The sequence below is a fragment of the Pygocentrus nattereri genome, chromosome 10 (assembly GCF_015220715.1).
Source record: "Pygocentrus nattereri isolate fPygNat1 chromosome 10, fPygNat1.pri, whole genome shotgun sequence".
Classification (NCBI taxonomy): Eukaryota; Metazoa; Chordata; class Actinopteri; order Characiformes; family Serrasalmidae; genus Pygocentrus; species Pygocentrus nattereri.
Window position 1 is genome coordinate 19,850,025 of NC_051220.1, and position 22,739 is coordinate 19,872,763.

General features: G+C 38.4%; 2 protein-coding genes across 4 annotated transcripts in view; both read right to left on the reverse strand.

Annotated features, from left to right (window-relative positions):
* heatr4 (HEAT repeat containing 4) overlaps positions 1–13,166 on the reverse strand; it is a 22,729-nt gene extending 9,563 nt beyond the window's left edge. Inside the window, exons 1-13 of one of the 3 annotated variants that reach the window (XM_017713443.2) lie at positions 13,023–13,166; positions 11,527–12,315; positions 6,241–6,428; positions 5,797–5,931; positions 5,402–5,608; positions 5,107–5,250; positions 3,928–4,104; positions 2,656–2,825; positions 1,518–1,622; positions 1,300–1,418; positions 1,029–1,209; positions 804–873; positions 516–705 (exon numbers count right to left, since the gene is read on the reverse strand). In XM_017713443.2, the coding sequence (XP_017568932.1) occupies positions 516–705; positions 804–873; positions 1,029–1,209; positions 1,300–1,418; positions 1,518–1,622; positions 2,656–2,825; positions 3,928–4,104; positions 5,107–5,250; positions 5,402–5,608; positions 5,797–5,931; positions 6,241–6,428; positions 11,527–12,299 (2,459 nt within the window). In that variant the 5' untranslated portion in view covers positions 12,300–12,315; positions 13,023–13,166. Of the gene's footprint in view, positions 1–515; positions 706–803; positions 874–1,028; positions 1,210–1,299; positions 1,419–1,517; positions 1,623–2,655; positions 2,826–3,927; positions 4,105–5,106; positions 5,251–5,401; positions 5,609–5,796; positions 5,932–6,240; positions 6,429–11,526; positions 12,316–13,022 lie in introns of those variants that run through there. The other 2 variants (XM_037542013.1, XM_037542014.1) reach the window with 2 other exon arrangements.
* Positions 13,167–14,715: 1,549 nt separating this feature from the next.
* Positions 14,716–22,278, reverse strand: LOC108436737 (transmembrane protein 151B). The gene is made up of 2 exons (XM_017713410.2): positions 22,069–22,278; positions 14,716–17,056 (listed from the first exon to the last, which is right to left on the reverse strand). Exons 1-2 carry the CDS (start codon positions 22,171–22,173, stop codon positions 15,506–15,508), a joined length of 1,656 nt encoding a protein of 551 aa, XP_017568899.1. The 5' UTR covers positions 22,174–22,278; the 3' UTR covers positions 14,716–15,505.
* Between the last annotated feature and the right edge of the window lie 461 nt (positions 22,279–22,739).

The window sequence follows — 22,739 nt, forward strand, 5'->3', positions numbered from 1 at the left end:
TAATTAACTTAGCTTTTATTCTAATTCAGACCCATAGACCCAAAGATCCACTTTGTGGATTCACTCATTCAGGCTGTAGCGGGAGATACAGTGTGTCAGAAAGAAGACACAAATGTAAATATCAGATCCACTGAGAATGCAGGGTAACCCCTTGTATTGGTAACACTTCCCATGCATTCAGAAACACCAATGCTATCACAATTAGAGTCCCATATAATTCTACTGTTAAATGTAAGCTTATTTGATTTAATTGAACTTAATTTTTTACTGTATAGATTTCATGTATTTATGCTTCTACTACTAGTACATTTTAACAAGCATTGACTAAGATGCACATAAGAGAGTGTAAGTGTTATGTAAATAAAACTCATGCTTTGGGGATATGGGACTTTTCCAGTCAACCACTTTAAAAATAGCCCCCAAGTAATTTGGGGCTTTAAGCTAAAACCAGCCTCAATGTCAACATTCTGCAAAGTTCTACGCTAAAACTGCCACAGTATAATTTGAGCTCAGACCTGTGAACCTGAGGATTGGGTTCCAGGACAAAGCGTTCCTGCAGGATAAGCTGTAGTTCAGGACCCTTTACGCCTAATGTCTTCAGGGCCTCACAGGCGGCAATGCGCACTCTGGGCTCTTCCTCATGGTGTAGTGCCCATAGCAAAAGCTCTTCAAGTGCAGGTGTCAGGCATCCAATTTTCCCTAAAGCTGTACAAAACCCACAAAGAACAGGACTTAAAATAACAAATCAGTATGAAGGTTTTAAATAGCCTAATTATTTAAGGATTTGTTTCTATCTAATTTACCATTGATTGCTACCACCTTCACATCACACGATGTGTCATTATGCATTAAATCAATGAGCTGTTCCATAATCTGAAATAAAGAAACAACTTTAATAATTAGTTGCATTTATACCCTTGTCCATAGCATATCGTTTTATGAATTCAGTTCATTCTTTAGCTTTGTTCAGTTATCCTCTTTGTGTGTCAAAACAAACGATGAGCCCATTCTCTCAGCTCAGTCCTTACTATCTCATCTTTCAGCATGAGAGAGGCAGCAGTAAAACAGGCTTGTTTGCGTACGACCACAAAGTCATCAACCAGACAACGCAAGAAAGCAGGAAGTAGCTTGATTGTCATTATCTTCAGCTGACCAATAAGAACCAGTGCCTCTACACGCCTGGAAGCTGGACCCTCATCCAGTTTTACTCTACCAAAAGAATAGAGTTAGTATTAAAACAAATTGAAGCTCTTAGTCAACAGCCAGGCATGTTCTTAACAGTCAGGAGAAGTCAAATACATCAACTCATCATGTAGGTCACTGCCCAGGTTCAGTCTGCCCAGAGCCTGTGCTGCTGCCTGACGCACCACACTGCTCCAGTCATTCCACATCAGGTGGGACAATTTGTTAGAGAGATCCTGGAAAAAAGGGTCAGAGCTCTTACCTGGGTAAAATGAATTCAGTTTACTGTATTATAGAGCGTTTATGATTAGCCTCATGTTGTCATGAGAGAGTACCTTGTTTATTTGGCATTTGAGTTGTGAGAGGGTGTTGCAGGCCAGGACTCTGGTTCTCCAGTTACCACAGTTCAATTCTTCTGACAGCCGAGAACGAACTAGAGTCTAGGGAGGTAGTTCAGTTCAAACCAAGAATCAAAAGAGGATGGTGATGAATGGACAAATGCAGAACACCTTGTTTAAAAATGACTAGTGTAAAGTCAGGGAAACACCCACACCCTCTCCTCCTCTTAAAAGCAATGTCAATTTGATGTAAAGGTAAACCACAGCATCTACATGATGATGATGCAAAACAACTACACATAGGTTGGGGGAAAACAACTGCATAGCAGTCAATAGCAAGTAAATTTTGTTTTTATAGCACAAATTAGAAACTCTAAAAAGCCTCCTTGGTGAATCTTGCATCACCTTGTTGTATACGTTTTATAGAACGGCAAAATAGAAACGCTTGAAATGTCTTGTTAATTAATTAGTTTTTGTGACTATATTACTAAAATGATCATTCAATTAATGGTTTATCATTGTAGCAACAAAAACAATAATAATAATTATTTACACAAATCAATAGCATTCAACATCTAAGGAGTATTGCACATGACAGAACAGATGAGGTGTGGATTCAACTCTTCCGAACTGGAGAACTCCAGCAAGACAGCTAAGAAAGTTGCCTAATTCCACTAATGCTTGCTATAATATTTAATAATAGGTCTACCTTTACACTTTGATTTCAAAGGAAAAAATCCTTTAAATGCAAATATACTGCTATCTCCACTTCCCCCGGTAAATCATAGTTTTTAATAAATGCATAGATCACTATTATCCAACAACCAGAAAAACTGTGGCAACAAATCCCAGGAATGCAATGGTCCAGATGAAATTTCAAAATTAATTAGACCATAGGTTGGGCATGCAGTAACTGTGTCATGATTAGATTTGGCCCTATCATTTGATTAGGAAAGAAAATGGGCCTTACGCTTTGATTAGATTTTCAATAATAAAATAAGCCCCAAAAATGGCAGCTCCTCCAACCCTTACACAGTTGTTCTCAACTCACTTATTAGGGACCCGTAGGTGGCCCAGATTTTTACTTCACATATTGAGCATGGTATTTATTTGTCAAAAGACAACAGTAACTTACAGTTTTGCTACTAATGTTGGAAAGCAGAGTCGCAGCTTGATCTTGGTCTGCTGGAGCCTCGCTGAGAAAGTGCTGAGAAAGCAGTCTTTCTACGACAGCCTGAGTGGCCTCACCCTCCAAAGCCAGACATTGTGCTGCAACCCAGCTGTCTGCCCCCATTCCTGAAGTATCTGTAGTTCAGCACAAATGAGTTTAATTATTTTTCAGTGACAATGATGCACAGATAATGATATCATACATGGAGACATACACTGATCAGGCATAACATTATGACCACCTCCTTGTTTCAACACTCATTGTGCATTTTATGAGCTCCACTTACTACGAGTGCACTTTGTAGTTCTACAACTAAGACTGTAGTCCATCTGTTTCTCTGCATACTTTGTTAGCCCCCTTTTACCCTGTTCTTCAGTGGTCATGACCCCCATGGACCCTCACAGAGCAGGTACTATTTGGGTGGTGGATCATTCTCAGCACTGCAGTAACACTGACGTGGTGGTGGTGGTGTAATAGTGTGTGTGGTGCTGGTACAAGTGGATCAGACACAGCAGTGCTGCTGGAGTTTTTAAACACTGTGTCCACTCACTGTCCACTCTATTAGACACTCCTACCTTGTTGATCCAATTTGTAGATCTAAAGTCAGAGACAATAGCTCATCTGCTGCTGCACAGTTTGTGTTGGTCATTCTCTAGTCCTTCAACAGTGGTCACAGGATGCTGCCTACATCATGCTGTTGGCTGGATATTTTTGGTTGGTGGACTACTCTCAGTCCAGCAATGACACAGGGGTGTTTAAAAACTCCAGCAGCACTACTGTGTCTGATCCACTCAGACCAGCGCAACACACACTAACACACCACCACCACATCAGTGTTACTGCAGTGCTGAGAATGATCCACCACTCAAATAGTACCTGCTCTGTGAGAGTCCATGGGGGTCCTGACCACTGAAGAACAGCGTAAAAGAGGGCTAACAAAGTATGCAGAGAAACAGATGGACTACAGTCCAACTGTAGAACTACAAAATGCAAAAGTGGAGCTGATAAAATGCACAATGAGTGTAGAAACAAGGAGGTGGTCATAAAGTTATGCCTGATCAGTGTATGTTTGCTCTGGTCTGTTCAGTACAGGTGAGCAAATAAATATAAATGTATATAAAAGCAATTGTGAAAATAATTAGCCTGAGTTGCTAAGTGATATATTTTTTCTTTCATTCAACCTTTGATCTGTGCCCAGGTGCTATTATTTGTATGCTCACCAGTCTCCACACTCACCTTGGTGTAAAACATTTCGCAGTATGTCCTGTGCATGTGGATTGGATGCACCCATGGCATACTGGCACACAGCCGCTGCTATCTGAACTCTCTTCACTGGGTCACTGAGAGCAGAGAGGAGAAGGGGCTGCAGTTCTGGAGGCACCGGCTCCACTTCCCATCCTCGACCATACAGAGCTAAACAGAGAATAGTGGACTTACACTCATGTTAGGGGTCACAGTTTCGCATTGCCACTTTGGACTGATTCAGTATTCTCAGTATTCAACTCCTTGGCTGACTTGAATATAGGGTTTTGTATCATTATCATATTGGAAGGTGAAATTCCTCTTCAGCTTTCTATTAGAGACTAGCAGGTTTTGTGCCAAAATATATTAATAACTGTAGCTCGTCATTATCCTATCTATCTTGACTAGCTCCCCTTGTCACAGCTGAAAAGAAGCAGCTCAAAACATGATGTTCCTACCACCACACTAGGCATGGTATTCTTTAGTTCATGAGCTGTGCTGGATTCAGAATTGACATTAAAAACTTTGTCTTATTAGATGGTTTTATTGTATGTATGCATGTATGTATGTATTTATTTATTTATTTATTTATTTAGCAAGCAAGCAAGTAATGGGTTTCATGGATTTTTGTACCAAACACTGTCACATGCAAAGAGTGATCAGGACCTGCCTGAATTCCTCTAGCTCCTTAAACATTGCATTAAGCCTCATGGTAACTTCCTTGATTAGTTTTCTCCTTGTCCAGTGACTAATTTTTGAGAATTTGTCTGACCTTGGCAATGTCCGAACGGTGCCACATTTTCTGCATCTATTGATGAGAGTCTTCACAGTGCTCAGCTGCCTCTGATGGTTTTTTATACCCTTCTCCTGATCAGATTCTGTATTTCTGTTACTAGATGCTTGTGGACCATGGATGTAATAGAAGAATGCAACCATAAAAACAAGAAAAAACTTCTACAGGACTGAATTCTAATTTGGGGTTACTCAGAATTGGTAGTGTGAGTATGTATGCTGCTTATCTTTGGATGTGATTTTGAATATGATTTGTTAACTCTGAACACAACGGCAGCCCCCATTATAAAAGGGAGTCTATACTTATGCAATCATAGTATTGTAGGTTTTATTAAAATTATCTACTGTAAAAGATAAGACTAAACTGATTGATGGACTAACCTGTTTCACTTGCAGCCAGCTCCTCTTGAGGCCTATGAACTGCACCCAATGCACAAGTAGCAATGGCTGCCAGCCGCACATGGCAGTGCAGGTCAGTGAGAGACTTCTTCAAGCCCTCAACAGTGACACTCTGCCAGGTAATCTCTTAAAAAAATTAGCAACGTAAAATTTCAAAAAGTCCAAAAAAGTATTACCAGCAGCTATCACAATAAAAATAAGTGAATGCGTGCCCAGTGAATGTATGTAATGAAGTTATGACTGAATGACTGAACACTGTTATGCTGTAAGTACTCACTGATCTTCCAGGCATTTCTCCACTCTTCCACTGCATAGCGGAGGGAAGACAGCTCCGGTATCAGCTTGTAGTGAACCTGCTGTTTGGCCACCTCTGTGGTTTGTCCAGTGTAAACAGGAGGCCTGAGCCCCAGCTCTGTACCATAATCAGCTTTGGTGGGCAGGTCCATCCACCGCCGCAGCCCTTTCTCCACCCTACCCATCTTTGCTGAAGACAAAAGAATGCAACAGAAGTTTACAAGGTAAACAAACATATTAAAATTATGCTGCATCTACAGCATTGCTGCTTGAACCTGTCCCTGCAGATTTTCATGCTCTTAAGAGCTCTGCTAATATTCTACACAGTACACAGCTACTATGTCTTAATTCTGAGAACTTAATCTCCTAAACACAAACCTTCAGTCACATGTGTCCACTTCTCTGGGCCACATGGAAACAACTCCTGCAGGTTTTTTTGGTACTCTGAGTTATTGTCCAAAATGATGCGGTCTTCATTTCTTCTGTCTCGTTGATGTACTTGTTTGGCTATTCCTAAAAATTACACAGTCAGCTTATGGAGAGTTTCAAAGTGACTAGCAAACTGACTTCAGGCTGAAATTCAAAGTGCATGAATAATAACACTGTCCTTCTATACTATAGTTCTCCAGCTCCAGTCCTTAATTTTTCTCTAATGAAACTGGCTGAAAAACATTTTGTCATATAGTTTTGTTCAGGGCTCTTCAGGAGTTGAGTTTGAGAACCTTTCTAGACCTAAAATGCATACATGTATACATAGGAATGCATAAATACACAATGCCCTGGTCACAGTTTGACCAGACAGCCAGAACGTATCTTATCTACCTGAGTAGAGTTCCTGTTCAAAGTCATTCTTGGTGTAATAAACATATTTTCCAGCATGTGGGTTCAGGCTATTCTGCAGTCGAGGAGGTTTTGGGGTCTCCGTATGTTTAACGGTCACAGTGTTTGCTGTCTGGTTGGACCCACCTTGCTCGTCTGTGCAAACTGGTGAGAAAACATAACCCTGTATCCTGTGAAGAGAAAATTAGTAACCCACACAGACATACAGGGTATACTGTTACAGTAAGATCACTGTACTGAGCCTGTATTCCGTTCTTAATTTTAGCAGGTTAATATCTAATAAAATATAAACATAGTCAAATGTTTGGAGACACCAAGATTGTAAAAAAAGTTTCATTAAATGAGCATATATTCTTTGTCGGATTGCAAAAAAAAATTTTCAAAAGTGATTAAAAGTCCTTTGCTGTCAATAAATATATTCCTAGCTAGTGTAAATAGAGAGTAAATCTGAAAGATACTGTCTGAGCTAAGATACTGCCAAAAACTAGAGTTAATGCTGACACCCAGATAAAATAATGCACAATACATAAGACATTTCGGTAACACTTTATAATAACGAGCTTTACAAAAAAAAACAGAAACTTAATTGCTATCTAATAGTTTTTAATGACTTTTAAGATTTATATAATAAATACATATGCATTAATAAATGGTACCATTTGAATCATTAACCTTTCACTTAATGGCATCTCAATAAGCATTAATCATTGAATTGTAGAAACCTAATTCATTGTAGGTTGTTAATAAAGATTTACATATTTTAAACTTGCATCATTATAAACATAGCTATTTAGTATCTTACTACTGTGTGATGCCTAAACATTTCCTTAATGCTTACTTAATCATTATTAGATGGTTAATACATTCCTTTTCAACATTAATAGTCGTGTCAATGATGTGACGCCTACATTTTCTGTCCGACAGCATTTCTTTCAGTTTGAAAAAGGTTTAAATGCATAAAAAGGTACTATATATGTGTAGTACTTCTCCCACATATCTACTCACTTTAACCTTTCAAAAAATATTAGTTAATTGTAATTTTCCTGTTACTTAAAGGGTCAAAATATCATTTGGTGTGACGGTCCGGCCTAGATTGCTGTTTTGAAAACACTTTGAAATTACTCTAAATCTATTCATTTTTATTTTTTAACCCATTTGGCATGATTTCCAACGTGTTTTGTTATTGCGGTCAAAACTGAAAAGCATTTCTAATTTTATTTCCATCATAATATACAAACAAACTTTGTCCGATGATGTCCATTTCCTGAAATATCATGTGGTGTAACCACCAAGAAACGGTGACTTTGGGACATTTATGTTAAAGCCATCTCAAAAACAGGAGATTGCATCATATAGCAGTTTGCCAAGGGCTCATGGAAGCAGCAAGCAGATTCGTAAGTCTCTCTGAAATTTGGGGAAAAATAACCTTTTTAACAGCCGGCATGTCGTTGCCGCTTTTGTACGTCATGTGGTATGACCTCAAAAAAATAATGGATATGAAATTATTTCTACAAATATATATTTTCATTATAAATTTTTGGAAAGCTAGCTTATTTTCTTTTGGTGGCCAATTCTGTGATGGTAAATTTTGACTGAACTTGAAAATATATGGCGTGACCATGATGCGACTGACGCAGAGTGTTTTCTAGCTATATGTCATAGCTTTAGTTTTTGTGCTTTATATTCAAATAACGCACACACACATTTTATATATATATATATATATATATATATATGTAAAATACTTTATTTTAGTATTCTTGGAATAAATTTTAATGCAGTTTCAAGTAATTTTTCTAATATTTTGGAAACAACAGTTTGTTTAACCCCTGTACAATATAATGAGAAAAGTGCAGAAAATAAAGCACATGTAATTTCACTTAACTTTTATTTATATATCTATAACTTTTAACTTTTAATGATCCAATTGTAAGTCACTCTGGATAAGAGCGTCAGCCAAATGCTAATGTAATGTAATGTAATGTAACTTTTAATTTATTTTACCAGATACCATTGTAAATATCTTTCACCATTGGCAGTATGTTATTTCTGACTCTGTAGCAAGGGTAGAGTACCTTGCTAGGAGAAGAGAAATGAATGTTTTTTTTTTTTAAATAAAAATTGCTTGTGTATTTTTTCAATACCTAGAGGAAATGCATTTTTTGTTAACATTGCATCTGCTGTCATCTGTCATTAGTCCAAAATAAAAATAAACTATACGATGCAGATTTATGGCATGATCTTTTTACTGTCTACCAGAGAAAAAATGGCAAGAACAGGTTCAATAGATAAAAAAAGTATAATAGAAATAGAATTTGTCCAGTTTTGTCACCCACTTTTATAAATCTGGGATTTGCATCTGAAGAAAGAAACAACACAGTTTGAGCTTTGTGGTGTGTCAGGTTCATGTACCAACTTTTCTTATTCAACATGCCAATACAGTTTTCAATTTTCTCACCTTTAAACTCAGCAGATAAACAGAAATTCGTGCCCTAAAATTTGCAGGAATATGTCATATTTAAATTCCTTTCTGTCAACAAACTGTAAAAAGTGGCTTGTTAATTCAACCTAAAAAATACTTAATGTAGTAAAAAGCAATTAATTGTCTTATTCAAATAAAAAATACTTTGAATGAAACAATTGTTTATTCAAGGTATTTACTTAGTTTGCATAAAACTAGTCTATGTGTTATTAAATGAAGTGATTTTTAAATTTGTTTTAGGTTGAACCAACAAACTTTTTTACAGTGCATAATATGTAATAAATTAATTTCTGCACATAGTCTGTCATTTTCATGGCTGGTTCTCAGCTGGTGTATGTAAATTTACAATGGAAGCAGGTATCTTCAAAAATGGAGGGAAAATTTGTGCAAATATTTTAAAATAAACATGGATAGGGTCAATCGTATGCCCCACTTTCACGTGGACATTCCAAATAACCATTAGCAGCATCACAATTGTCAAGTTTGAAAATAAATGCTTATTCACAACAAGGCCATGAATGTGCACTTCAGTTAAAACTACTTGTTTTATAGCATGATTACATGAGAATAAACAATAGATAATACTTGGTTCTGATCAAAATGATTTGAAAATCAAAATGAATTTATTTCACTGTTAACTTAAATGAAATGTTTGTTGTAAACAAAGCCATGAATGTGCAGCACTGTGATTTTGTGATAAGATTTTTAGTAAAATACATTTGACAAATCTTTTAAATTATGATAAAACTGGTTCATGTCTATTTTTGTATGGAAAGATATTCATGTCTCTGGGCCAACTCCTCATCCTGCGGTGCGACACATTAGCAATAACTGTATTAAATTTAAAATAAAATATTTAATTTTTGTGTGTTACTTCATTTAAGAAGATGACTGAAACAATACAGAATTAAAAACATGATAATTATTTATAAAACTCAAAAGTAATACAAGCCCTTTGTCTCTAAACACTTTATATTACTGAGAACTTGTAAAGAAAAGTTAAGCATGAATGAAGTAATTTTGAGATGAATCATTGCTGCACCACATAACATTTTTAAGGCCATTTCATCTAGATGGAAAAATGCTAAAATTACTTAATCTACAATTTAAATATGAACGTATGTGTTCATAACATTCTCAGTGTTTGAACAACTGCAATAGATATACTTATTTTTCATATTTAAAATTGGCCTATTGAAAATCCTTATACATCAGAGACCCAGGCATTAATTGGACCTCTCTTATATTAGGTTGTGACTTTATGTAATGGAGAGCGAGGAGGCGGACACATATGCGGAGATAAGCGACTTTTATTATGGGCAAATCCTGAGTCATGGTCCAATCTGTCCAGGGTCATAGAGCCAACACAGATTGATCGAGGGACAGACATGACAGTAACCAGAATCAAACAGAACAAACAACAGTACATAGACCAGTACATCCAACAAGCAACAATGCAAACACCAATACATCCAACAAAGACCAGCCAACACAAGGGGCAAACACAGGCTTAAATACACAGGGTAAACAAGGGACAGGCGGCAAACAGGCGGAGACAATCAGGGGTGGAGTCATGAAACGAGGGGGCTGGACCAAAACTAAGGCACATGGGCTAAACCAAGACAACAGGAACACATGGACAGGACTGGGAGGGTCCAATCGTGACACTTTAGAACATATTTACAAAGATATATTATTTCCTTAAATAAGTGATTAATAATTTAAACTGCCCTTATTAATACTCAAGTAATAATCATTAACAAATATTAGACAATGATCAATGTGGCATTCCCAGGAGCCTGTAATTATAACGTCTTACAGACATTTAATAATTGTGTAATTGTTGTGTCAAAATTGTTTTTCTTAATTCTTTCAGGTAGAAAGGTACATGCAAGGTAATTCTAAGGCAAAATTTTGCAGATTTAGGTACTACTGTTCTTACTGTTCTGACTGCGCTGATAACTGGTGATAATGAATCTGCATAAAAAGGAAGCTTTACACAGAATTGGACCAACGAAATAATTTAAATAACTCAACATTGGCAAAACAACTGAGACTATAATTAATTTTAATACAGGGGAATAGACATAAATATTAAATATAAATTAATAGACATAAGGCTGCTTGAAATTAATAGTAAGGTTGGGGATAGGATGAGTGAGTTCAATTTTCTTGGCACTACAATAGCTGCTTAACTTAAATGGGAGAACAATGTACATACCATATTAAAGTCTACACACCAAAGAAGAAGTGAAAGAAGTTTATTATGTCTGGAAAAGCTCTGGTTCTTTTTATGTCTGTAATAGAGAGTGTACTCAACTCTTCTACCATAACAAAGTGCAGCAGTCAAACTTGTGTGGAGATGAAGGAGGATTATGAAGACTACATCTCAGATTTCTGGTGATCTTCTGTCATCATTATCTTTAATTTATTACAGTCACCTCCACCAAAAGGCCTTGAACATCAACAAGGATCACTTCCACTCAGTCTTTCCTCTTGTAGAGCTTTTACTCTCAGGGAGGAGGTTTAGACAGTTTAGGCCCAGGACAGAACACTCTAAAGGGATTTTGAACCTTTTCACAACAAATCACTCTGAATGACGGTTTACATCTCAGCAATTTCTCAGTGAACTCATATAGTAAGTTAGGCAAACTGACACAGAAAATATGCTCATTCAACACCATTTTTTGAAAGTTAAAAGCTAAGATTCTTTTACCAGGCAGTCGCAACTAACTAACAAAAGGAAAGAACACATTTAAAGAAAAAGAAAAAGTTATTTTACTTACCTGTAATAAACTGGTAAAGGTGTCTCAGCCTTGCTGCTCTGCAGACATTTGGGTTCTGAGCTAGATCTAGGTGCATCATAGAACCCACAGAAGTCTGCTTCACGCATGGGCTCGTCAGTCACCAGGTCTGTGGCACTTGCTGACCCATACTGACCCTTCAGCAGTGACTGCAGGCCTTCTTTGTGTTGACTCTGTTTGGGGATCTTCTGGCTGACAATCCATTGGGCAGTGGTCTTTGTCAGCTTCTTCAGTACAAACTCATTCCACTTGCTGTTCCTGCTATACTCCTCCCGGACATCTGGAGGGACCTTTTTGAGGCAGCTGTACACATTTGAGGCCCCTCTCAATTCTGTCCTTTGAAAGCAGACCAACATCCCACCTTGTTGGTTGGGAATTGTAAATGGCTCCTTAGTAGTGAGTGAGTTATGTGAGTAATGTGTGGTCTGTAATGGTGGCAGGACTGGTAGTGGAACCCCCACCAATTCGTTCTCCTTCTCCTGTGCTTTGGGACCTATATGGCACGGTGATACTTTCGTTCCTGCTTTCTTTCTGCTCTTGGGTTTGGTGTCTGGTGCCAAACGTCCGGTAGCACGGAAAAGCCAGCTGAAGTCAGCTTTACTGTATGAAATGCCATCTGCCCCCATTTCCCACATGACATCTTGAGAAAAAGACAGGCCCTCAGAGGCATTTCTGAGGAGCTGTCTGTACAGCTGCTTCCCTCTCCGAGAGTGGTGATATTCCATGCTGCCTTTTGACGGCTGCTGTAAATCCATGGTGCTTAAGTCAAGCCTCACCAAGAATGAAGTGGGTAGAAACCAAGCACATATGAACAGTTATCCGCTTTAGTGAATTTTTAGAATTATTATTAGATAAATAAATATATCAACTAATATGGTCGCAGTTTTGACAGTTCTTAAGCAACTTTTCAAAACAGCCACATGATTCAATCATGTAAACAAAGTCATTTAAAGTGGTCTGACGTGACATGCGTTATTTTAGAGAAACATACCATGTCAGAGTGTTTACAGTGATAAACAGCTAAAAGAATTAAATGCCTCTAAAAGCTGCATCATTACACAAAATAATTACTTGAACGCTGCAACATTGTTTTGCAGCAGTTTTCAGATAAAGTTTAGGCCTAAAACCCATTTTTTAAAATCCATTCACGGTGGAGAGGCACATACAGGACATTGAGGCAAAACAGTCCCCCTTCAAAGAAGCATTGTTTCCAGTTTTACCACAGTTTTACCGTCATCAACACAACATATCAAAACAAAGACGTTTAACTGGTCGAACAGCTATAATGGCTATTCATGTGCATTCTTCAGTCACTTTAAATGAAAAACGCTGGTCTAATGGGGCTCCTGACTTCAACTAAACAATAAAAACAGACTTAAAACGTCGCTTCAGACTTAGCAGAGCAGCACCGTGACGTACTGTGAAAGCAGGCGGCTCCATGTCCACAGCTACAGAATAATACTGAGAAAGAAGCTTACCTGCTGCTTCACTACAGAGACTCCTACAGTAATCCTCGCCTCACAGACTGGATATGCTCCGGAGCAGCTCGACACAGATACACAAATCGTTTTAAAAACTTTTCGACTCTTTTCAGCCTGTCTCGTTATTTCCGTGTTGAGGCCAGTTGCTGTAAAACAATGTGCGCGCGGATTGATACGCGTTACCATGGCGACGAAACGGCGTTGAGCAGAAGAGCTTCACAATCTGAAACCTGAATATTACCCACAAAAAAAACAACAAATAAACGAGATTTACATTAATAAAGAAGATACAGGACATTTCACCATCTTCACAAAGTTTATTTTAGGCATTCTTTGTAACAGTCACGGCCATTTTAACAGCACTTGATGTAATAACATGATCCAACAGCCTGATTTAATAAACTTTCCAGCGTTGAATGAAGCTGTACTATCTGAACGGAACTGAAGCCTGCAGGGTTGAAATGACTCCTACAGGGTCCACTTTACATCTACAGATGGAATCCTAATATAACACGTTCAGGTTTGGGCTGTTCTGGAATATAAGTACTGGGAATACACATTCAGAATACAGAAATCAAGTATCTGCATTCAGTCCAAGTCACATTTAGTAAAGGCAGCATTCAGAATGCAGTTACTTTTAAGATTAAAGGGAATACTTTTACAATACTTAACCTCTAAATAAAAATGACGTACCATCTCTAAAAGAAACACCATCAATGCTTGTTTATGAACTACTTTAAAACGAGCAAAACGTGTGTAAGGTTCTTGCTAAAGCCTGAGTAGACTGATAAACCAGTTTCATGATCAGTTATTAATCTTAGCATCACTAAATTCTTTGAGAGATGATAGACCTTCGTGAGTGGTGAGCCTGACTTTGGTGTTTTAAGGGACTTCTGCACACATTGCGTGGCAAGTTACATACATAGTATTAACTGAAATTAACACCGCTACCCACTGTATTAGTCAGGTTTGCAAGATTTTGTTATTGGAATACGCCAAATTGTTTGTTCAGTTCACGGGATGGCAGTGGCATTATGGGAGCAGCAGTGAACCAACCCTGCTGAAAAAGGATCATTAGAAACCATTAAGATTAATACCCAATACTTTTGCTGTCTAATGGGAACTGGCGTAATGATTTCCAAACAGAGAGCACTGGTTTCCTGTAGAACACCTTTAAATCCCATAAGGAAACCATCAAATACATTTAGAAGCAACCGTTGATCACCATTAGGATCCGTTACATTGTGATATCAACCCATTAAAAAAGCCAAAGCACATTACAAAACCATCTTGAACCAACAGAAACAGTTAATGGTTTCTATGTATTTTTTTTTTCAGCAGGGAAAGTGGGACAAAATCATGTTGAGAGTCTTTAATAAGCGATTTTTTTCTTGAAACATAGAATTACATGAAGAAAACTGCTACCATCATCATCACCATCATTACATCATTTTTGTGATGTAACGCTAAAGCCAATGCATTTACACATTCATCGTTCTTGCATGATTACACAAATGCTAAATAATACAACAAAAATAACCTACTTAAATTAAAGGCTTAGGGCTTACCCACAAAAAAATGTACAATGTATTTAAATTATTATAATAAATTATATAATATATATAAATTATATAATGTATAATAGTTTAAATTATTATAATAATTGTACTAGTTATGGGTATGACTGGTCTTTTTCCAATTGTTTATTGCTGGTGCAAATCAATATGTAATACATAATAATTCTGCCCTGACGACTATTTATTCAGTGCAGTGACACAAAGAAAGTGTAGGCGTGAAACTTTGCTGCAGGACATTGCAAAACATTTGAACTGAAATTGCTTTTTGTGTGAAAATGTGAATCACAGATTTATCCAGTCAAACTATCTAGAAAAATCAGCTTCATGTATTTCATTCAAACAATTCCCTACTTTCAATACATATGTACAGAAGACAGACCCCTACATTTTTTCAGTCATGTTTCTTTTCACCTTTTTTATAGGTTTCACATGCTTGTTATTTGAATCTCAGCAGTAGAGCTCCCTAAGCTATGCTTAAGTGTATGAATACATTTCTTTACCATCTACTCTCAAGCTTTATTCCAAGCATTTACCTATTCTGTGATACAATCAAGATTTGGTATACATGCATTGTTCAAAGGTATTTGAAGGGTTTTTATATCAGAAAATCAAGCCCTTGGTGTTAAACCACATTCAACACAGAGGGACAACTTAAAAGTTGCTTAAGTGCACAGGAGAGAACTTATGAAAAAAAGTTAATTAGCCAACCACAGAGGCTTTTCTTTGCTGTGTTTTCACTTCTCACTTATATTGGATATTAAAGCAACACAAAGTTCTTGAAAGTGCACTGCTTCAATTTGATCCTTCAGAATCTTCATTGATTCCTATGTAGATCTGTAAAGGTCATAATGCTTTCTTTTAGACCAACATCTTTTTTTTATTTAAGTCACAATGCATGCAGTTCTAAAGGGAAGTTTCCAGACAGCAGGACCCCCTCCGGACATAGTATCTCCTGACTTCTGAAGAGTCCCCACAGCCCTCAGACCTGTGCACAATGAGAACAGGAAAGAAGCGGGCATCCTGGTAGTTAGGTGGGCTGTCGTTGAGGGCCAGCTGGCTGGAGTATGACCTGCAGCATTGTTCATCTGGACAGCAGTGCTCAGTCAGTGTACTGCTGCGGCTTCTCCACAGCCCCACTGTGTGCCTGGAACCATACATTCGGCACAGTGAGAAACGGGAGGTGTTCAAAGACAGTTGTGAGTGAGAAGTGTGGCGGGAAAAGATTGAGGAGCAGCTGGAGGTGATGGTGGCTCGTCTACCTCCTTCAAGCTGGCAGCAGTGCTCGCAGTCTTGAACCAAGGTGCCATAGTTCTGGTTTGGGTGGTCAACCAGCAAGAGGCAGTTGGAAGCCCTGCTGTCACCCTGGCTTGACACAGAGTTTCCCAAGTTCATCAGCATGGCTTCAGAGTAGCTTGGGATTAGTTGGCGGTTTGAACGAATGTGCCATTCCAGCTCTGTGCTGTCCACCGTGTCTCCTCTAGGGATTCCAGACCGGCCATTTCCTGTAGGGGCGACATCTTCTGGAGATGGGCTGCTGTTAGTGTACTCCAGCCCAAAGAGCTTCTCCACCTGGTAGTGCACATAGGCTGTGCGATACTCTATAAAAACCCGAAGGGGCCATGACAGCATGAGGAGAGCAGCCAGCCAGAAGGCAACCTGTGATGCGTACCAGGGTAACCTGTCAGGATCCACATAGGCTATAAGATGCTCTTTAAAGTCAGTGTTCTTCAGCTGCATGCCCTCCCGTGCCTCCATGTAGTCATCCAGGCCCTCAATCTCTGAGAAGAATCTGGCGCGTTGGTTAAGGTATGCATTCTCAGGTCCTGCTCCTGCAAAGCTAAAGCACTTTGTGAAGCGTAACCTTGTAGCTGGGTGACTCTCCAAACCACGCAAGTCCCGCGAGACATCCTTCATTCCGCAACGGCTGTAGTCAAACTCACCTTCCGCCACATGTGTGTTGACACGCTCATGGTAGACCTGCGTTGTGGTGTAGGCATCTCCATTCCGGTAGCGTGTGACCTGCCGAGTCCGTCGTACAAAATGGTAGCTGATGGCTTTCCACCAAACACATGGCCGAGCCTGGCGCATGCGCAGCACTCTTTCATAGACGCTGTCCACATTGGCCTTGTACTGGAGCTCGCTGCGGGCACGGCAGTGCCAACACTCCATTAGGTAGACCGCATAGAGCATGATTAGGAAGGCGAGGGGGATGTAGACATGGCCGTTGGAGCAGGGGCTGTCATGATAGACCATGGAGCGGCCTCCTCCGTCTCTCAGAGGGTTGATGGAGATCAAGGAGGTGCTGGAGGAGTCAAAGCTCAGCTTAGTGACACGAGTGAGCTGGCACCAGGCCACAGCGCCCAGGCAGCTGTACATAAGCAGAGACAAGAGGAGACAGCGCCAGTGTGTCTCACGGCACATAGATGCACTCAAGGACTGCTTCACTGGCCTTTGCTGTAGAGACACAGAAGGAGAGAGAGAGGGTGCAGAAGATGCCTTAAGACACAGACTAGAGTGGTGTGAACTGAAAACAGGTGCATGACAATGATGGAATCGTTCTCTTAGAAAACTCACTGCACAAGGTGGTAATAGATTATCCTTGAGACCCTTCAGGGATTTGAGTCCACTGATCTTAAAAGGCCATATAAACGAGGCACCATTGCCAAAGGTACTGCAAGTTCCTAGATGTATGCCTTTTATTTTCAGCTAACATATGCCATTATATCCTTAACCACTTAATGCTCAAACATGCTGAGCCATGAGCATGAGAGTTGCTGTTTGATCTGAATGTTGTTAAAACAAAGTGCACTGTGAGCACTGGCTATAAAACCTACACTTGCCTAAAGGGAAAAGGATTGGTGAGTAAGGGGGACCTGACAAGACAGAGGATTTGTGTAGCTATTTTATCTCTCATTTCAGGCTTAATTACTTACATTCTTGCACAAACTCTCTAGTTTACTGTATGTCTAATTAACTCCAAAGTGTGTGTTTATCAGAGAACTGATACGGGTTTCAGAGTAAAAATAGAGAAGGTACTGGAGGGATCCATTTAGTGATATACTATTAGATTGTTCATTAAAGCTATACTGAAGTAAAACAGTCTTAGTTTAAACAGTGCCTAAAAGTAGTTTTCTGACACTTCTACCATCATTTGTTTCTAGAATTATTTAATTTATGAATGTACTGTTGAGATTGTGCTGTACTGTATTAAAGGACATAATTTCAGCTATACTATGACTTATCAATCAATATTTTGGTCCAACTGAAAAAAAACAATAGAACTATAACTAGAAAATGTTTCCCTAACCCCACATTTTACTTCATAACAAATATACACTAATTCAAATGCACATGTTCAAACCAGAAATCTCCAATGTACCATCCAACACACATGGCTCAACATTTCATTAAAGCTGTGCTGTGTAATTTTTAGCATTACTGGGCCAGAAGGGACAAACATACTAAAAAGTTGTGTGCATGTGCTGCTGCGAATCTCCATGTAAAGCCTGAAATAGAGGCTTTGATTCAAGTTTCATGGAGTTTTTTTAACTACATTGTATGTCTTTATGTAAGAACATCACACACAGACCTTAAAAAGAACCATCCAAATAAACAACAATATACTGATGAAGGTAAGATGACAATAGTAGACAAATCGCTTACATCACTGCAAGACATGTCCTTCATCAAGTTTTGAGTTCTCTTCACACAACTGACATAAAATATTCTTCTGCACATTGTGTGCAATTACATATTTCCACCAGAGATGTCTCCAGATTCCCAAAACCTATCTAGTGCAGCTTTAACATTCTGGGAAGACTTTAAGACATCCAAAAAATGGGATAGGAAACAAAATATATACTTAAATAAAATGCCTAAAACTGACCTGCATGAAGGACAGAGACACAAACGTTTGCCCTGCTAATGTTTCAGTGCTTTTACTTGCCTTACTTAATCATTTTGAAAGTAAACATGGTTATTATTGCTGGTTGCTTTTTTGATGAATATGATATGCTTATCACGGAAAGTAAGAAATAAACCATTTATAAATTGTTTTTTGGGAATTTCTCAGGACTACTTTTAAGCACTGTATGTCCACAATACTGGCCTATATAACAATATTTTACCTCATCATGATAAATCATGGCATGATACACTTCTTAAACCTATAGAACCTAAAGGACAAAATGCACCATGTGTCATTACAAAAAGAACATTCCTGATCCTGTTTAAGTGTGGCACTAATGATGCCTTCTGTCTGTTTCAATGTACAAAACTTAAGAAAAAATAAATATCATGATGTGTATTATGAAAATGTCTTTAAATATCATGATACTGTATTTTGAAATTTTGTCTACCTCTTGGATCAATCTTAGAAATATAGCAGCTATCCAAAATCTGTATTGCAAAGATTGTCATATTTGCTAAATTAACCATTCAATAGCCTAATGAATCACAGTAGGAAGCGTTTTTTGGAACAAAGCATTGTGTCTCCATTTGTAACTCCATTTGTAAAATGCCAGCTGCTATTTACACTGTCTTTTATTTTGACATGTCTACATTTCACAACAAATGCACACACAGAAACGGCCATGCTCACATTGATGATTAAGAATGTTTTTCGTCCTCCTATACAGTTACTTTTTTTGGAGATATGAGGTTTTATTCTGACAGTGACAATAATATCATGCTGTCAGGTTCAGCAAGAGAGCACAGTCTTCCTTGTGAGTTTAGGCAGCTGATAGCACAGCTTTTGATATTTATAAGGGTCAACAGGCTTTTAAGGGAGCAGGAAAGGCGGTGTAGCATTAATAATGGAGATGGCACATGAAACAGAATGCTTTACTGTCTCTGAAAGTCAGCAAGAAACATGTTTGCTGTGGAAAATACCAGTTCTCTTCAGCTGGCCTGGGCTGATATATGTAGTTATAATCAGGAGGATTCCTGATGTTGGAACTGTCCATGTAGGTCTGATATTTCAAAGTGGAAACCTTTTATTCTTCTTCTGTCTGTTTTTTTATTCGGTTAGAAATAACTAATAAATCAGGATTCAACTGAGCTTGGCTTAGCTAAATGTACAGCCTAAAGCTATTATTCATCTATTAAATTTTCAAAACTGGATTGCTGGATTACAGTAAAACTCTTTCTTCCTATCTTCACAGATGTCTACAGAGAAGTGTTCTGGAAACGCAAATGGCAAAAGAGAAACTTCTTAAAGGAGAATTCTTGCAATTTGAACAATTTCAGTGTAACTGAATGGTGAAGATGTTTACAAAGTCACTCAGAGTGGTTTAATGTGTTCTAGAGAAACTTACTTAGTCAGAATTGTTCACTGTGGTGGTGATAGGAACCAAACGTCCAAAGTGTTTAATGGCCCTAAAAGCTACATCACATAATGTTATTACATGAAATGTTTAGGAAAGCACTGCCTGATGCCTGAGATGTTTTTATCACTGTTTTGAAGAAAAAGATTGAAGATTGAAGAAAAAGATTACATTTTTTAACAGCCATTCATGGTGGAGAGGCACAGGCAATGGGTTATAGGGCCAAATAATCCCCATTAGTGTTTCTACAATGAACGATGTTTCACATTCAACCTCTCTGAATGACTTTGTTTACATCTCAAGGGTTGAATCATGCATAAACTTTTTTAAATCAGTGGAATTTCCTTTTAGCCTAATAAGATATTGGGAAGTGCAATCTTAGTATGTAAACTAAGTAATTATTGTCATTACTAATTATTTAGTGTGAATGAGGTTACATTATACATCTCATTATAATTGTAGCTAAAGTAGTGTATTTTAAATTAGGGGACACAGTTGTTGTGCAGGTGTTATTCGCTGAAGGTCCCCCACTGTTGCTAAAAAGCCTTACTATTTTACACAGACAAATCCCCAGTGTTGAATTACAGCTGAATGTAAATGAACACTGTTAGTTCATCTCTGGGACATTACTGAGTACCATAAAGGAGAGTGAAACCTAAAAGAACTCCTCTATGAAAGGGTCAGGAAAGGCAAGTCACTGCGGATAAAAGGAAGCATAGGAGTACTAGTATGTGTCAGTAGGGGATTGAGATGAAGGTGAAACATAAACTGGGTGACCTTTCTGAACAGCACTGTCCATCTCATTTTCTCATGTTATGCTAAGGGAATGGCTCTGTTTAGAACCATGAGTTCTATATAGAATCATTTTACGCTTAAATGGTTCTTTGCATGGTGAAATGATCATTTACATTGATAGAGAATATGTTATAAATGGTTTTATATGGCACCTTTTTGAAATTGAAAGATGGTTCTTCAAGGATTCGTTAGTAAAGACAAAAGTTCTAGGTACAGCCATGAACACTCAAAGAACCATTTGCATACTTAAAAGGTTCCTTGCATGGTGAAATAGTTCTATAGATTGATGGAGAACGTGTTGTGTTGTGTATAGTTCTATATAGAACGTTTTTGAAAGTGGTTCTACACTCTTAAAAAAGATTGTTCTTCAAGAGTTCTTTTGTAAAGACAATGGTTCTATGTAGACTGATGGAGAATGTGTATTCTCTTTGAAAGTGGTTCTTCAGTCTTAAAACATAGTTATTAAAGGGTTCTTTAGTGAAGACAATGGTTGTATATGGTTCTACATAAAAGCTTTTTGAAAATTGGTTCTATACAGCACCAAAAGGGGTTCTGCTATTGTGACTATGTCAAGCATAAAACAATAGAAGAACCCTTTTTGGCACTATATAGAACCACTTTCAAAAGTTTTTCAGAGAACTATACAGAACACTTCTGATTCTCCATCAATCTGAAGAAACATTTCACCATGCAAAGAACTATTTAAGCATTAACTCTTTCTATATAGAACTCATGATTCTAAATAGAACCTTTGCCTTTACTAAAGAACCCTCAATTTAAACATTCAACGCCATTCAAACATTCAAGTATTTGAGAGCAACCATATATTTCACCTTCTATTTCAAGTTCAAATAAAGCTGTTTTTATGATTTAAAGACTCTTGTCATGTAAAGTTAATCTAAACTTGTGTCCAGGCTGTGGTCTCTCAGGAGAACAGCCATGTACTTAAGGCAGTTCAATTTATTTGAAATCTTAACTTGGGCTGCTTTGAAGAGGTTTTGTTCATAAGTATCTCACTGACGGTCTGCAGTGTGAGCTGATGTGACTCAAAGTGCTGCAAAGGACTAAAATAGGTTTCAGCATCAATGACAATCAATACCTCGCTAGCTTTAAAGTTTAACGTCAGGGACAAGAGTGGAGGCTGGGAGTCTTTGCTACTAAAGAGATGACATGAGATACTGCAGAATGTCCTGAAAAGACTACATCTCAAAATCTGCCTGTTAACTGAAAGCACTTATGAAAAGACTGCTGTGAGATCTGCAGCAGGCTAATCAGCGCCGCTCCGCCTGTAGTGTCCTCTCCATCTCTGAGAGAGAGAGCAGTGAATGTGCTGCTGATGTCTCTCACCTCCTCCAACGTGTCGAGACTGGCCGGTGTGTCTTCACCGCCGTTTGAGCTGCTGGGCGCCGTGTCCTCCGCAGTCGTATCAGTTTCCACATCTGGGGACAACATCCTGCGGCAAGACTGACATTTCAGTCAATTCGCCTGCCTGAGCTCGGAGACCCCCGTTTTTCTCACTGGAAATGGGCTCTAGGTGCTTTGCGTCCGGCTCTACCGGTGGGAAAGCAGCCAAGGGCGAGGGGGATCCCTCTCTAACGGCTCCCAATCCGACCGACAGGGGGCGCCAAACCGCGGAGGATTCCCAACACGGAGAGAAACTCCAGAGAGTCTGCACGGTGTGAAATCAGGGTGGGAGAGATGTGAACTAGTCTAGTCCTCACAAACCTTTTCATTGTTATTACTAATATTTCATTTTTCATAAGCTGTTTTAGAAGCCAAAACTCATAAAAAGCTATCCTCTTTTTTGGGTGAGTGGTAGATCCTGATTTTAAAATCAGTTTTTTTTTACATTTTCATATCCCTGATCATAATAAGCTAAAGTAATCATATAACATTTAAAAGACAAAAAAAAATGTTTTATGTAATCTTTAAGTCGGAGTGTGAGTTTTGCCTGCCTTTTAAACGTCACCTGATTTTTATATCACCGTGCCACATATAATTAACCAATGAATTCCTGT